This window comes from Drosophila biarmipes, chromosome 3R (genome assembly GCF_025231255.1).
Source record: "Drosophila biarmipes strain raj3 chromosome 3R, RU_DBia_V1.1, whole genome shotgun sequence".
NCBI classification, from domain to species: domain Eukaryota; kingdom Metazoa; phylum Arthropoda; class Insecta; order Diptera; family Drosophilidae; genus Drosophila; species Drosophila biarmipes.
In genome coordinates this window covers 8546851-8563231 of record NC_066616.1, presented here as the reverse complement: position 1 = coordinate 8563231, position 16381 = coordinate 8546851, and the positions used below count along the sequence as shown (strand labels likewise).

Sequence of the window (16381 nt, the reverse complement as noted above, 5' to 3'; positions counted from 1 at the left end):
TATCTGATCCTGTAAATTACTTACAGTACGATGCTAAGAGCCGGCCCACTTTCCACGATTGCACCAAAAAGTTGACTCTGCTGCTGGAGAAGTACGAGCACGAGTCGTCGACGGGGGCGAGCCCACTAAGCTCCCTGGAGCTGATCAACTGCTCACCAGGAGGCAGCGATTCGGAGAATGTCGCGATGAATGTAACTCCGCGGGCCACAGCACTCACGGTGGCCACTATTTGTACTGCTCCAGCGGGCACTCTAACGCCTCGCCATCTGAGAGAAGTGGATGAGGACGGCTTTCGATTCCCGAGTAAAAAGTCCGCATCGGCTGCGCTGCCGGGCACACCAAATGGATCCGCCGGAAGCAATGGCTTCGATGATCACATACTGAAGTCTAGAGTGCGACGAGCCACCCAGAAACTGGAAGCCGAGATCCTGCTGCACCGGCGCTCGCTGAGCGAGAACATCATCCACTTTCCCATGCACACGTCGCCCAGTGACAAGGCGCGATGTCATCAAATGCAGCGCCAGCGATCCTCCACCCACTCACCGACGCCGCCCAGGCAGCTGGCTTCCGTTCAATTGCCCGCCACGGCTATTCCAGAACCGCCGCCACTTCCTCAGCCTGTTCCCGCGGTTCTTACGCTGCGCAAAGTGGGCGAAACGATGTGTCTGAAGGATCCACAGTACAAGCCTACTTCTGAAAAGGATCATAACGGCTCCAAACCTAATCCGTTCGAAGCGCTGGCGCAGCTGCGAGGCGTTAAGAAGATCCTAGACGCCAATCCAAAAACCTATGCAGCAGGAGTGGGAGATCTGTTCAGCTCATGCTTTGAGACGCTGGCGCCTTTCTTTAAGGAGCTGGCAGCCATGCAAAGCAAGGTGGTAGGCCAGGGAGGAGCAGCGAGTACGGATGAGGCGGCAGCAGGAAAACCTGCTGCAGCGGCAACGTCAGCGACGCCCAGTGAACCAAAGAGTTTGCCAGTGTCGCCGCATATGACGCGCAAGTACAGCGCCATTGAGCTCCGGCTACCGCAGCGGATCAGCAATGCTGCTCCTCCAGTTACCAGTGCGAATGCGCCATCACCAGCAACACCATTGCCAGCGGATGAGGATGACTGCGATGATTGCAACTCGGAAGGGGAGGATCCCGATGGCGGCGGCAACTGTGCGGACGCGGAGTCCAGCAGTGATGACAGTGCTGTGCGTCCGGCCACCGTCCCTACGGCTCGAAAGTACCGTGCGAATTCCTTGTACACACATCCCCTTTTTCGTGGTCCCAATGGCACCAGCATGAAAAGCACCAGCACCAGTGAATTTGAAAGTACAGCTCTGCTTAAATCGAGCGCATCCACCATCACATTGACTGCCTCAGCGGGTGCGTCCAATTCCTGCGAGGATCTGACTGAAAGCGCCAAGAAATCCAAAGACCAAACGAGTTGCGGTGCAGCCGCCACGGCCCTGGCGTCACCCACTCCCATGTCCGGCTGCTCAGCAAGGTTGGTGGAAACCCCGGCTTCCGTGTCGTCGTGCACCGACCTCGAGCTCGACGAACTGAAGAATACCTGCGATCTAAGTGAGCTGAAGAACTCGTGTGAGCAGCTCCCCTTGAAGACGAACCTCACGAGACGGGACTCCATAGAAAGTGGGTTCTTCTCGTGCTTCAACGAGGAGTCAGATGCAGCGATAACCAACAACAGCTTTGGACGACAACTGAACGGTATCGGGTCGTTGGGGTTTGGTTGCGGCGGCGGGGGCAACAGTAGTAATTGCTGCTACGAAAAGTTGAAGACGCAGTTAATGCTCGATGCATGTGCCAGCGCAGATAGTGAAATCAAGTGAGTACATGGGATCTTATTAAACTTAACGTATGTTGTACTTCTGTGAATGATTAGAAAAGAGATTTAGTGTCTAAACATGTTGGATTTCGATTTGATTTGTAAACTAGTTGTAAATATAAACCAGAACTTAAAACTGCATGTCTTATACCGATAAAAACTTTGATATCCTAAAATGTTGAATATATACCAAGTAATTATTTCGGCATATCCCAGGTTAAACACAGCCATGGTATAAAAATCGAGCCCCAAATGCACAAGCAACGTAAGTGACTTATTTCGCTGAAAGCATACAAAATCACGCTATCATAAAAGTCACTTATTTCTTAAGTATCTCAAGTTTGACGTGGTATTTGTGTACAACCATATTATTAGTCGATATTCATTACAAAGCCATAGAGCATTGAGAAAGCTATTAAAATGTTTGTCTAATGTTAATGTTACCGTAAGAAGGGCCCTGTATTTGTATCCTTGATTGTCATTTACTGATTGCATATCTTATCTTTCAGCGATAAACTTGCGAGTCTGTGTCGCTGCTGCTACTACGCCACCTCAACATCGAATGCCGCCGTAACTGCTGCCGCTGCTGCTGCCCAACAGCAACAGCAAAGCCACCTGCTCAACGACACATCCTCGACTTCATCGTCTGTGCTGCTGATCGACAACGATCCGGCCGTGATCGGGGGAAATACCTCATCGTCCACAGCGCTTGACTCCATGGATGATCTGGACGCAGATATGGTGGCTACGCGGCCCACCCACCAGCGAAGATACACCTGTCATCATGCGTTAATCAGCGGAAACGGCAGTGATTCCCAAATGGCGGCCACGGCGGGCCTGATCAATCGGCTGGCCCTAGACTCGGAGATCCATACGCTTCTGCAGCGCAGTCCATTTGCAACGAATCAACTGTTGTACTGTAAGAACCGCACCTCGTCCATCTACACCGACAGCTCCGATGACATAAGCAGCTTGGCGGGATCCGATTCCCTGCTATGGGACGACCGCTCCTTTACGGCACTGCCCAGTACGAGATCAGCTCAGATTGCCAAGATAGTGGAGTACTTTGAGCGGAAGCGACAAGACTCCTCGCCGCCCTCGGTGCACCATCGCAATGGAAACGGCACTGTGGCCGCTGCAGTGGCTGCCTCGGCACTGGGATCCAACTACCTCTCGTACGAGTCGCGCCGCTACTCGGATTTCAAGCGGCACCTGAACGCGGATGCCCTGTGCTTCGATCTGGACAAGAAGCCAGCGCAGCAAAGGATGATGGTGTGCGAGGGTGCGGTCAAGTCCAAGCTTCCCATATTCGACAAAAAGAAGCAACAGCAGGGCGGCTAGCAGAGATTGTGTTACGGAAACCCAGACCTGATTCACATTTAATTTATTTGTTCAGTCGCCTTAAGACTTAGTTAGATTCTGTGAGATTTGTATCCTCCATATCCGATTCCTTTATACCTGGCAGTACCACTTGATAATACAAAAATAATCGCAACTTAGTTTGCCCACAAAACTTGGATAGTTTCCGATGCCTACAAGTTTAATTTATAAGTTTATAAATAATTTCCTTATGTCCTGTGTATAGAGCGCAATTGCAAATAAGCCAAAATGTTCTACTAAAAATTAAGCATGCCCTTTACAATAAGAGAATCAATTTCGTTTGTATTAGTTGAAAAATTGTATCTAATTACCATTTATAAACATAATCATATGTCGTACTGGTTCCTAGTCCTTCAAATTTACATCGCTACATATATTATGCTAAATTAGCGATTATTCAGAAACCAATCATGGAAGTATTTATTCTTAATAATTAAACCTGTCGCTGGAAAACTACGAAATGGCCTAGCTGTTCTTTATAAATACATTAACATATATTATTAAATTTAACGCGCTATTTATTTGATTGTGTTTAAACTCTGTATAAAAAGATTATGTTTAAATACAAATATACATACATATACACATAAAATGGCATATTGCAATACATACATTTTACCTGTAACCATTAACTACCACATAAGGTCAAAGTTAAATATCGATGTAGACTTATCAACTTGAGGTTTTAAGACTTGGACTTTCCCCTCGAAAATTGTACAGATGATCCCGGATCAGATCGAGATGGAAGACCATTTATCATTGGCCAATCCCGATTGGTTTAACCGCGACTTAGGACTTTAGTTGTAGTATCTGCATTACAAATAAATACATACGTATACATTAAACCCAGCAGATCAATATCATAGATTGGCTGATTTCAGATTTTATGAAAAATGTATTATGGGACATGACTTATTGTTTTACTTATTTATTGTGTGTCCTTTAGAATTGAACTTACATATACGATTAATGCAATTCGGCTGCAATTATACTTCAATTATTACACGTATTGAAAGAGCAAGGCGAAGACTGAGCCATCGTTTTTCAATTGGCTAGTAGTTTCCATTTTACCGATTATAGGAAAATATATCCGAAAATTGAATATTTATCAAGAATTCATTAGAAAGTAATGGCTCCAACTGAAGCATCTTACTTTACCAACTTAGACACTGTTCAACAGAAAATTGTATTAAGATAATTGAGACTTCCGTGGCAGCTGTAAATAAAGTACGAATTGTGTACATAAGAATCAGCAGTATAGTAAAGATTGTTAAGAAATGTAAGTCGTCCATTTGAGCATAACACGTCAACCTCATTGCATCGTCTTGTTAATGGGTTCTAATAAAGCCAAACATTAGAGAATCATGAATTTAAAATTCATTTCCGGTTGCCAATCAAATATTTTAATGCACTTACCGACCTGGGTCGATCATGAATAAGTATTATATATATATTATTATCAACATTGAAATCGCAGTCCATCCCAGACACATGAACGAAATTAGTTTCGGCTTTTAACAGAAGTTAAAACAAAGTAAATCTTAATTCGAAGAACGAAAACCTGTCAGCAAACAAATAATTTTGTAAAACTGTAAACTGAATTATTGTACTCGTATAATAAAGATACTGATATAGTAAAACTAGCGCTTTGATCTATCTCGGAGCCCTTTACCAGGGTCGGAACTACAAACTGCTATATCTTCTTTAAAGGTAGAGCCAAAAAGTATGCAAGGAAATATTTATTTACATGATCTTTTGGTCATGTAAAAAATCATCGTTTTGAAAAAAGTTTTGGAAGAAAAGAATTAGGAGAAAAACAAAATACACCCTTTTCTTGAAAAAGATTTATCAGGGCTATCATATCAAAATTATATTTATTTGCATGGTTTTCTATGGTACAATAATCTGGTAAATTGTGAGTACTATTTTAGGGTTTGTGTTAAATTGAATACAAAAAGCTTTTATCTCATTTCCGACGATTCGGGAGTCCAATGAGAAAGTTCACATCACTCGCATTTCAAATCAGACTCGCAAAAGTCGCTGGGATTGTGGGGTTGGCTCGTTGGAGGCGATGGTCTATTTATCTGGATGGTGAGCTTACGAACTATAAGCTGTAGAACAGAACTAGATTACCACATGGTCTACCTCTAAGCGGGGCTTATCCCTGCTGTCTCATAAACTTTGAATAAATAATACAAACTAAAATTGGTCTATACTAGTTTTGGGGGCTCGTCCCAACTGCTTAGCTCAGCGTCAGACTCCGGGGACCCATGCGTGGCACATTCCTGGGACCAGCCTGGGCCTTGGGCAGTTCCGCGGACTTGCGTGCTCCATCCTCCTCGTCATCGTCCCCGAACAGCAGTGCCGCCAGACTGGTCTCAAAAGTGGTCTTCTTGCGCTGCGTGGGCTTCGTACTGACCACCGGCGCCTTGGTGGTGGCCAAAGAGGCATCCGCCTTGGTTATTCCAGGCTGGTGAGTCGTTGAGGTTGTGGAGGTGCTGGAGGATGTTGATGTGGAACTGCTACTGCTACTGACTGGCGATGATGAAGTCAAAGGCTTTGCTGTGGTGCCCACCAGAGCCATTGCGATTGGCTGATCCTGGGCCGCATTCTTGGCACCTGCGATCTTCTCCTGTTCCACTTGCTCCACATGCATGTAACCCGGTGGATAGATGGGCTTGAAGCCACCCTGAAGTTGTGGCTGGAAGCTGTCCATCTCGGAGGGCTTCTCCGCTGTCAACGGACTGGCTGTGGGCTGCTCCTCCTCCGCTTTCTTTTCTTCCGTGGTCTCCACATCAGCTCGGTTGATGTTGTTTTTCTCGTAGATCGCCTGGTCCGTGGTGGAGGGCACAATGTTCCAGTTACTAGGCGCTGCGGGATTTATTGCTGCAGCTCCACTGGCGCCACCACCTAGGCTCACGCTTGGATAAAATGGAGCCATAAAGTCCTTCTCGAAATTCTGACCGCGCAGATCGAAGTCGCTACTCAGACCCTCCTCAGTTTGGGTGTCCTGACGGATCTCATTGATCACCGAGGTGGCCAGGTTGATGTTGGAGAACTTCTGTCCCTGTTCGTGACGGAATGGATTCGGTTCAGTGGGCGTGTAGGCAATGGCAATGGGAGTTTCGGTGCCGGTGCCCAAAGCTCCGGTAATGATCCTTGGAGCTACCAGTACTCCTGAAACACCAGGCTGCGCATCGGGGTGGAGCTCTGAGTAAGATGGGTCTGGCTTCTCTATGGGATAGGGAAACTTCTCCTTCGGCACCGTCTGCACTTTGTTTTGCTGCTGCAGCGACTGAGGCTTCTTGTTCTTAAGGATCGGTTCCTGGGGCTGATCACGGATCACGGAGAAAGGGGTGTTCTGATATTCCGCCGGGGCAGAAGGAGCTTCTCCCTCTGCCTGAGCTTTTTCCGCACCCTTCATTGGAAAGACCACGTACATTCCGCTGGGATCAAGTTTTTGCTGACTGAGCTTAGAGGCCTCAGCCTCCTGGGGATCGTTGTCGGCTGTGACCTGGATCTCTCCGGCACCCGTATCCTCGCCGGGCAGGCTGACAGCCTTTTTCTGGGACTGCAGCATTTGCAGGGTGACCACTGGCTCCAGTTTGGTGTCCTCCACTCCCTTGCGATCCTTGCCGGGAGTTACTGGCTGTGGCGGATCGTTGATCACCAAATCCTCCTCCTCAAAATCGGCGGCTGCCTCGGCATCAATGGTCTTGTAGGGTTCCGCTGAGGGAGCATGTCGCTCGGCCGGATAGCCATCAACGGATCTCAGTGGACCAGGACCATGGGGACGACGGGGATACATGTGATCGGGGTGGTAGGGCATGTTCTGACCTCCATATGGGGGCAGTCTGTAAACCCGCCTGTTGACATCACCTCCTCCTGGACTCGGACCCACGGGGTACTCCGAGATGCGGTTCATGGGATAACGCTTCTGCATCATCTGCTGCTGCTGTTGATGCAGTGGCTGACGGCGATGGGCAAACTGGGGAGGCACTGAGGGATTGTAGGGACGTTTGGGACCAGGGCCTCCTTGCTGGGGCAGACGGATGTTGCCAGGTTCCTGCTTCAAGTTGGGAGGATGTCCACTGGAGATCTTGGCATTTGGACGGAACTGTGGTAAAATGTTGGGCAGGTTGCTGGGACGTGGTCCATTCTGGGGCTTCCTATTGAACTCGTTATAGAAGTTAGACTGAGGTGATGGTCCCATCGGACGCTTGCCAGGAGTTGGAGGTGCCTGGGGCACGGGCAAGGTAGTGGGATAACGCGGTGGTGGCTCCATGTCCAGCGAAGGTAGCTCGCCAAGTCCTGGCTGCTGGGCAGGGAATTTCTAAGGATGAAAATGGGTTAAGTTAAAGTTCTTTTCTTATTTACTCCTTAATAACAGACTTACCAATGGTGGTTTCTGCTGGCTCAGGTTGAGCACTTCATGCTGCTGGATCTGCACATTGGCGCTGCCGGGAGCTACTTCATCCTTGCCCTTGGGGAAGACAACCGGATTGGAATTCTGAATTTGCTGCAGGCTTAGGGGATGAGCATGACCATTGATTTGGGGACCTGTCGGAGGACCTTGCATAACAGCGGAGGAGGACATTTCCAGCGACTCCTCTCCCTGGGCGGGGAACCGAATGTTGGTGGAGACCAGCAGCTCCTTGGTGTCTTCGCCCTGCATCACAGCTGGTGGCGTGGGCTGCATTTGGGGTGGCGTTGAAGTCTGTGGTAATTGTGGTGGGTAGGCGGGATGTGGAGGTTGCTCCGGCTTGGCCACTGGTTTCTTAGAAGGCCTCTTGTTAGAACCAATGAGGGGCAACTGCTGATAGGGACTAGGTGCCTCTGGTGGTGGTTCTTGGTAGGAGACCGTTCCAGGGCCTCCCGAAGTGGCCACATTTCCGTTCTGATGGAAGTTGGAGTTCTGCTGCATGCTGGGCATCTGTTGGTAGTTCGGCGGCTGGGGCACTGTTTCCTTGAGAGGTCGCTTGATGTTGCCAATATCTTCGTTGATCACCTGACCATATTGCACTCCAGGGGTATCCTTGGCGAATAGAGGCTCCTTCTCCATGCTTGGGTGACCCACACTAACCTGTTGCACCTGACTGCCCAGAACAAAGGAGGCTGATTGCTGTCCAGGTGAGATGACCACGTTGTTGATCTGGCCAGGCACAGGTCGGTATTGCATCATGTTGGGCTGCTGCACTTGGTAGGAAACGTACTCGTTGCTGTAGTTCTCCTGACTGCCAGAAATCACCTTCTGCTCGTTGGGATTGGGTCGCTGCTGTGATCCGGGTTGCTGAGCTCCTGGATGCTGTGATCCTGGCTGCTGAGCTCCTGGTTGTTGCATGGCGAAAGGCGATGGCTTTGATGGTGCAATGGGTTGGATGAGATTACCCTGGGCATCGAATCCCTGATTTTGCTGGTAGTTTTGGGCCACATTGGATTCTTCCTCCGCCAGGCTGTTAAATATATCACTGAGGGTCATGGGGGTTTTGGGAGGAGTGGGCTGCTGTTGCTGAGTTGGCGGTTGAGGCTGATGTTGCTGCTGCTGCTGCTGGTGGTGCTGCTGCTGTTGTTGCTGTTGTTGATGCTGCTGCTGTTGCTGCTGCTGCTGCTGCTGAAGTTGCTGTTGCTTTTCCAGTTGCTGCTGGTATGGATGCTTTTGCTTTTCCAGTTGCTGCTTCTCCAACTGCAGCTGATATTGCTGCTGTTGGTATAGCTGTTGCTGCTGCTCCTGATATTGCTGATGCTGTATTTGCTGTTGCTGCTGCATTAGCTGCTGCTTCTCAAACTGCTGCTGCTGCTGCTCCTCGGCCTGCGTGTTCTTCTGCCCCAGCGTGTGGTAAACATCGGCGGGATCCAGGTTGGGAATACCAGTTCCCGGAATGGGACTGAAGGCGGGTGGGGGAGTGGGACCTTCTGTGAACACCACAGGTGGACTTGTGCTCGAGGTGGTGTACATCTTGGTGGTTGTCGAGGGCTCAGTGGGGAAGATGGCCGCCTGGGGAGTGGCATGGTGGGTGGTGAGGGCCACGTCGCTGCTGCTGGGCGTGGGCCTGGGCGATGGCTTCCCCGGAACCTGACTGGTGCTGGGCACTGTGGGGCTGTACTTCTTGGTCGGCACAAACTTCTTGCGGGTGGTGCTGGTCCTTGGGGGTTGCTGCGTGGTGGAGACCGTCTGCAAGGGAATGGGTCGTCGGGAGGTGGTGGTATACTTGGCCACCGGACTCGTGGCCTCCGTGGTTGTGGTGGTGCTAACTGGTCTCCTGGTTCCCCGAGTAGTGGTGGTGGTGGTGGTTGTAGTGGTGGACGTGGAGGTACTCGTGCTGCTGGTAGTGCTGGGGCTACTGGGATAGTAAGCTCCTGCCGTGGGTGTCACAGCAGTAAGTTTGGTAGTTGGCACCGTAAAATAGTTCGAACTGTGATAGTTTGGAGGTGGTGGAGTGACTGGAGCCACCACCGATGTGGGTTTCTTGTTGGTGATGTAGTTCTTGTTGCTTCCCTGGTATTTCAGATTGGCATACGAACTGGAGACCAGAGGATAGACAAACTTCGACGAGGAGTACTTAACGGGCAGGTTCAAGAAGTCGTGTATGTTGGGTGAACTGCCACCACTGAGTACAATCTTCTCGTTGGGATCCACCACTTCATTGGCCTCCGGCTGTATACCCGCCGGTTTCTTGGCACTGAAGTCCAGCTGACCCGACACGGGATCCTGTCGAGCATAGTATGGTTTTCCTTCGTTGAAGATCTGATTGGGCAGCACATAGCTCGTGGAGATGACATCCTCCTCGCCCGAGACATCGGCGCGTCTTGCCTCCAAGGGCAACAGGGCCGATGGCGTCTCCGTGGTGGACTCCCCACTCGACGTTGCTGCTGCGCTAAGCAGCAAAATTAGTGCCAGCTGCAACACCAAGTTGCAACCGCCTGTCATTTTGCTGGGCTGAGGAAGAGAGAAAAGAAAAAGCAATCTTTAATTTGAATCGAAGACCTTCCGCCCAAACCCAAACCACTTTTGTTTTCAAAGTCTGCACAAGGCCGCTGTCACTTCAAAAGCTTTGACAACGGACCGCTTCCACATTTATGGTGCGAAAATTGCAGCTAGTTGTTTGCGATTGCTGGTGTTGCTGCCTCGAGTCCCGACAGCAATTTGTCAGTCGACCAGGCACACCGTAGGTTGGCTTAATTGAGACATGACCGTGTCTGCTTCTTTGTTTTGCGAGAAGTGCTTTGGCCAAAACCAAGAGCCCATGGCTGGCCTTCGAGTTATGATTGCAGATCAAAATCAAAACATCGACTGGCTGTGGCAGTGTCGCTTACAATTAACTATACACAACTGGTGCAGGCCAAATTTGGCACTCACTCTGGTCCACAAGTGACTGGATGCGATGCTTCGGTATGGGATTGCTTTGATTTTCATAAAAAGCTGCTGCAATAGTCGCGGCCAGCGAGCAAATAAAAGGAAAAAGTGAAATTTTACCAAATGTGAGCAGCCAGTTTTTGCAGCGAGTGGAAAACCCGTCTGGGAGTTGTGGTCGTGGTGGCTCATTGTGGTGGTTATGTCAAACGAGCCAAATGCCAGCCGCTGGCCTAACCAATGGTCTTGGTCTTGGCTTGGTCTTGGCTTGGACTTGGCTTGGTCTTGGCTTGGTCTTGGCTTTGGTTTGGCCTATTGTCTAACGCTCTTCGATATTCTGCTGCAACAAAAATAAAACCGCTTAAAGAGCCGAAATCGACTGGGCCGCCAGTGCTTTCGATTCGATTCGAGTCGCGGCTTCTTCTGCCGTGACAAGAAATTCACTTTCAAAAACACAGTTCAACTTTCATTCAATCAAATACATCGATAATGTCACCCAGCCGAAATACCCAGCGCTAATTATGACTGACTCACCGGCGGAGAGCAGGCACATCAATGTCAAAGTCGCATTATAAGCTCAATCGCAGCGGACTGCCAATCAAGGCATTTAGAAATTTATTCAAAGAGCCGCGGCCAGGCCACAAGAATCCCAGATGAAAGTGCAATTGCAATCGCCAGTGGTGACTCCGAAATTGCCGAGGCTGTTATTGTTATGGTCTAGATTTCCTCTCGATCGCATGCGGCATGTGCCACACGAAATTGCCAGTAATCTCCATCTCGCAGCCCGTTTGGCTGCCACAACTTTCCTTCCAATTGTCAATGAATTAGCCAGCGATTGTGCTTTCTTCCGTTCTTCTGGTATTTGAAATCAGTCAAAGTGTTATGCAAATGCAGTGGCCAATTTTGCACGGCTCGTCGCATGGGCCGCCGCCGTTGAGAAGGCCAAGTGGAACTTGTATCAACAGACTGGCTAACTGGGTAATTGGGTCACAATTTAGGAACTTGTTTGCTCTTTCCATCACATTTATAATGTCCACAGTTCGCTTTTATCAGTATGCTAATAAAAAGAACAACCCGAAGAGGGGCAGCAGCTGAAGCAGAAGCTACATGCCATAGCATCCTCCTGTAGAACAGCGAATGCCAAGTAAAAACCTGTCATCGCTGGCTGCTGAAAGAGCACGCGCTCGAAAACGAAAGACTCAAGACACAAACTTCTTGTCAACAAGCCTTTGAATATGCGAACGTGGTTCCATTGCACACTTGAGCCGCACTTGATTGCCACTTTCCATTATGAGTGTGGTCGAAGGAGGGAATTTCTGGGCGGCCAATCGCTGGATGGATGCATTTTCATTTTCATAATTTACGCATCTGGGTCACTGTGCTAATTGTTTGTAATTATTATTCAATATGTGAGGCACGGCTTTCTTGCCGCGTAGAAAGTGCTAATTTAATTAATTTTAAATTTATATAGAAACGAGTTATAGACGCGGCATTCCAAGGCGTCGGAGGTTCAACGAACTCCGCCCAATTACTGACCCAGATTTTGGGGAAGGAAGGAAGTCGTAGTCTGCGGATTAGCGTAATTGCACTTCCCTGCTGCACTTGCCTTTCACATTACACAATTCTCCCGCTGATTAACTCATTTCGCCCGAAGTTCCCACCGTAATGTTGGCATAAACACCTTAACTTTCCCTTCACCGCCCCGCTGCGAGGTGTTACTGTTTAGAGGAAGACACCCCGAAAAAGTCGCACGTCCATTACGAACCACCGCAATTAGGTGTAATTTTTAATGGCACAGAAATAGTGGCAATCAAAAGCGTGGTAAACATAATTACGACGACAAAACGAAACACATAATAGCGAAAATGCTTAATTTTAATTCCCCCCCGTGGGCAATGTTGACAAAGAGCAGCTAGCAGAGTCATTAGTCCAATCTGGAACCCAGACTCAGACCCTAAGACTCAACTTTAAACTGTCTCCGGCAAGCTGATTTTTAAACCAGATACGCGGGGATGGAGAGGGGACTTTGGGGGGCACCTCGCTGCTTTCCTACATTTCTTATTTCTTTCAATGGCACGGCCAGCAGCAGCTGCAACTTTCACTTTTGGCAGCCAAAAATTTCTCGCTCAGCTTCTGAGTGCTGTTCGCCTTTGCCGTGCTGTGCTTTTGCTTTTGCGGCTGGATATGCTGCGGCGCCAGAGAGAATTATTTATGGCTTACCGAATTTATGCCTCAACTTTAACCGCAAGGCAAAAGCAAGAGCAAAAGCAGCCAAACCAGAACGGTAGGACGCAAAATAAAAATAATTAAAATCAGTGAAATTTTTGATTGCCCACTTGGCTCCACGCAGTATGAGGCAACTTGTAATCCCAATTCCAAATACCGAGGAAGCCAGCCTTCCTGCCCGCCGGTCTGCCTCACGTTTTGTCTTATTTTTCTTCGCTTTTTTGGTGAATCAGCCAGGGAGTAGATTCCAGATACAGATACCCAATAGCCAGAGGAGGTACCACGAAATAAACCAACATCGGCTGCGAGAGAAGCGGCTGGAGAACCGTGTACGTAGCTCAGCTGACCCCGTTAACGATCTTTGGACAAACAGCCGGTGGCGAGTGCAGTTTGAATGTGGACGAAGCCGGCTCTTGGGCCTGGAAACCCAAGTTATGGGTCCGCATATCCCGGTTATATTCAAATAGCTACTAAAAAATATTTCGAAATTTCTGCGTTGTCTTTTATGTTATAATTTCTGATATTACTTTCTTTCCTGATTAATAAAAAAAAAAAAAATCATTTAATTCTTATGATACTTACTTTATTTTTGACAAGCTTTTTGGGCTTATTTGAAAAATCAACTAAAATATGTAAGAATTATTTTATAAATTTATGTATTATTCCGGTTGACAAAGAAATAACTTTTTAAAATAATTCTTGTCAAAATAAACCAAGCCTAGGACCTCAACGTGGTTTTTAGGTATTTTTACTGTAGCTTTTCACATTAGTAAGACAATACTTATGTGCATTCCAAAGCTAATAGTTAAATCAGTTAAGCAAATCCACAAAATTTCTCACCGTAAGGCCGAGAGTCATTTCATTCATTTCCCCGACCTTAGGCAGTTTCCATTTTGATGGCCTCAGGTCCTACAACTCCCGAAATCGCCGCCGTCTTAGTCATTCAAATTAATTTGCATTTCTTTCTGGCGAAAAACGAGAAGGCGCAACAAACAGCACGAGAAATTTCACTTTTTAAGGTGCGTAATCGCTCTTGGCCACACCACTCACACTCATAAATCCCGGCTATGATCTCTGCGGCCTGCCGCGCGAAGTTAGCGTCAGCGTTAACGTTAACAAATGCTGGCAAGTGCACACACCTTGGCCAAAGTCGCGTGAATCACTCACTAGAGTGTTGCAATCCCACGAAATTTCGGGCGAATTCCCGTGAACCAAAAGCAATCACAGGCCAAGGAAATCCGTGATCGGATTTCCGCTCTCTCGACGCAGAAGATGGAAAGATAGAAAGTGACGCCCACATGCTAAGTGCTGATTAGCATATAGAAATGAATAACCCCATTGGCCAAAACAGGCGGAATTCCTTCGGTTAGGCCAAAGATAAATGGGGGGCATAAAAGCCGAAAGACTAAAAATCAATAAACCGAAATAGCCGCCGACCGCGTCTAAGAAATGGCAATGAAAGTCAAGGCAACGTGCCTGAAATCTTAATTATAATAATACGCATTCGCAGGTTCTTCAAAGAGAAATGGTGAAATTTCAGCTTGCCGCCAGAGTGTGAAGTTCAAGCCGAGCACTTCAAATGCCACACACACTCACTCTCCGAAAGCTTGAATTTGTTGCTATTTTATTAGTTATAATGAAGTCGGCGACGGCGAGTCGAAATTTACAACAACTTATGGCACAGGCGAGGAAATTATGCGCTGCACACATGAATTTTACAATGGAATTGCTATTATTAAAGTACTGTCCGAGCCATCAAATGGAAACTGCTCAAGTGCTGATTTGAAGAAAGAGCGTACAGAAAAGCTGACTTGAAAAGCTGGAGTGACAGACAGATTGTAGGTAAAACTATGGGTGCAGAGAAAAATACTGCAGTGTTTCTCTGCATTAACTAAAGGAGTAAATTATTATTAAAATATATTTTTGAATGAGCAATATCTCTACTGAACATATTTTCCTCTGTGTAATGAAAAACCGAACTTGCTCGTGCTCAAATAAAAAGGAAAGTGCTCAAGGTGCTCCTGAGTCCGCAGACCAATTCAGAGAGCCGCGATAAGGCCGATAAGCGAGCGATGATTGACTATGTTCGCCGATGGATATATCCCATTTGCAGAATCGCCGCACGTCGCCGATCTGGGCAGCCAATAAATCTTTCAAGGCTGTCAGTTCGCTTTTGGTGGCGGAGTGTGACTTCCTCGGCACAAGAAGAGGCGCCCGTAAATGGCCGCATCTCGAGTGGTAAAGGGGAACGCTGGTGCACTCATAGGTAATTCGGTTTGGGCCTGCTGCCTCTGGCATTTCTTTTATGGTCACTTGGCTTTTTGGCTCACTGGCTGGCTGTTTGCTGGGTTGCTGCGTTGTTGGTAATGCAATTGCAATAGCTGCGGCAATGGAAACTGCTGCGCCCGCGCGTGCCATCCAGTAAATGGGTTGGCTCCAAGTTCTGTTTCTGCTTGTGATTCCGATTCTGATTCTGATTCTGACTCTGGCCCGGCATAGCCAAGCATATAGTACAGAGCCAATTTGGGTCGCTGGCGATGGCTATAAATCAGCAGGCGGACTCCTTAGCGGCCTATTGGGAACGCGCTGCTCCGACCTTTTGGGAAAGTAATAAATTGGCTAACGGTTGCCTGCCAATTGATCTCGTTATCTCCTCGTCTGTGTATTGAATAATTCGCGAATGCATAACGACCACCAGTCAGCCGCCAGCCAGCCAAACACGCAACCCATCGGATCCCATGCAAAGTGTGAATTCATTACCAGAATTCAATTATTGTGCACTTTACATAACGCCCGGCGTTGGTCAATGAACCTGACAATTTTTGGCCCATGTGGAATGCGGTATCTCGGAAAGAAGTTAACGTCAATTAGCATGTAGTCCACGATTTTTAGGTCAACCGAATTTGATGGGGAGGAAAGTAAGCCATTGCGAGATTGCGAGATGTGGACTAAGACAAAAACGGCTACTCTTGCGTACATAATTATTCTGCCATAAAGAAATGAGCCACTTTTGCCACCGCTGCTGCTTTGCAAATGTGCAAGGGCCGGCGACAAAAAAAAACGAAAAAAGAGAGGCAAAACAAAAGACTTAAGGCACGAACTCGTGTGGGTTGCTGGGCCTGCCCTGATTTCCAGCTGGTGACCAGCGGCAGCCCGCTGCATTTTACTTTTTTGTGCTTTGTCGAGTGCAGCATGCTAATTAGCTGCAACCGTAATGGCCGCCGAACATTCCTAGCCGCCTAACCCACAAATCTTACCCGCAAACTGGCTGGATCTGGCTGGGATATCCCTGGCTGCCGGTGGCCCAAAGTATTCCACAATTGGTTGGTGGGGCGAGAAACCAATCAACCTCACACCGGCACACTCACAGGGTACAAAAGCGACCGAGCACACACAACAATTACCGTTGTTGCGATTTCCGTTGACGGTGCCGTACGAAATTCGATTCGTATTCGATTTTCCAAACACGTCTCACACTTTTCTTTTCTCTCGGCTCGCGTTCAATATTGAATCTCTGGTATTTGCATTTCTCTCACGAATCTGAGGTATCTGAAGACCACGACGCGACCGCTGCCTTCGACGGCCAGGCACTG

General features: G+C 48.1%; 2 protein-coding genes across 4 annotated transcripts in view; one reads left to right on the top strand and one right to left on the bottom strand.

The window, feature by feature from the left end:
• LOC108031440 (uncharacterized) overlaps positions 1-4851 on the top strand; it is a 50155-nt gene extending 45304 nt beyond the window's left edge. For both annotated transcript variants that reach the window (XM_017104870.3, XM_017104869.3), the window contains exons 7-8: positions 27-1831; positions 2341-4851. In XM_017104870.3, coding sequence (XP_016960359.1) covers positions 27-1831; positions 2341-3172 — 2637 coding nt within the window. In that variant the 3' untranslated portion in view covers positions 3173-4851. The remainder of the gene's footprint in view (positions 1-26; positions 1832-2340) is intronic.
• Positions 4852-5067: 216 nt separating this feature from the next.
• LOC108032167 (nuclear receptor coactivator 6) lies at positions 5068-16364 on the bottom strand. 2 transcript variants are annotated; one of them, XM_044090938.2, is made up of 4 exons: positions 16046-16055; positions 10569-10631; positions 7608-10148; positions 5068-7544 (listed from the first exon to the last, which is right to left on the bottom strand). In XM_044090938.2, the coding sequence occupies exons 2-4, from the start codon at positions 10623-10625 to the stop codon at positions 5454-5456; spliced, it is 4689 nt and encodes a 1562-aa protein (XP_043946873.1). In that variant the 5' UTR covers positions 10626-10631; positions 16046-16055; the 3' UTR covers positions 5068-5453. The 2 variants fall into 2 exon arrangements, with proteins under 2 accessions (XP_043946873.1, XP_016961510.1); XM_017106021.3 differs by lacking the exon at positions 10569-10631 and having other exon boundaries at positions 16046-16364.
• Between the last annotated feature and the right edge of the window lie 17 nt (positions 16365-16381).

Excerpts from the sequence above, each read along its gene's own strand:
- LOC108032167 (XM_044090938.2), bottom strand. The coding sequence starts at position 10,625 with ATGAAAATCAAAGCAATCCCATACCGAAGCATCGCATCCAGTCACTTG. Across the intron at positions 10,149-10,568 it reads CCAGTCACTTGTGGACCAGA|CCCAGCAAAATGACAGGCGG; the intron begins GTGAGTGCCAAA and ends TCTCTTCCTCAG. Across the intron at positions 7,545-7,607 it reads GCCAGCAGAAACCACCATTG|AAATTCCCTGCCCAGCAGCC; the intron begins GTAAGTCTGTTA and ends TTTCATCCTTAG.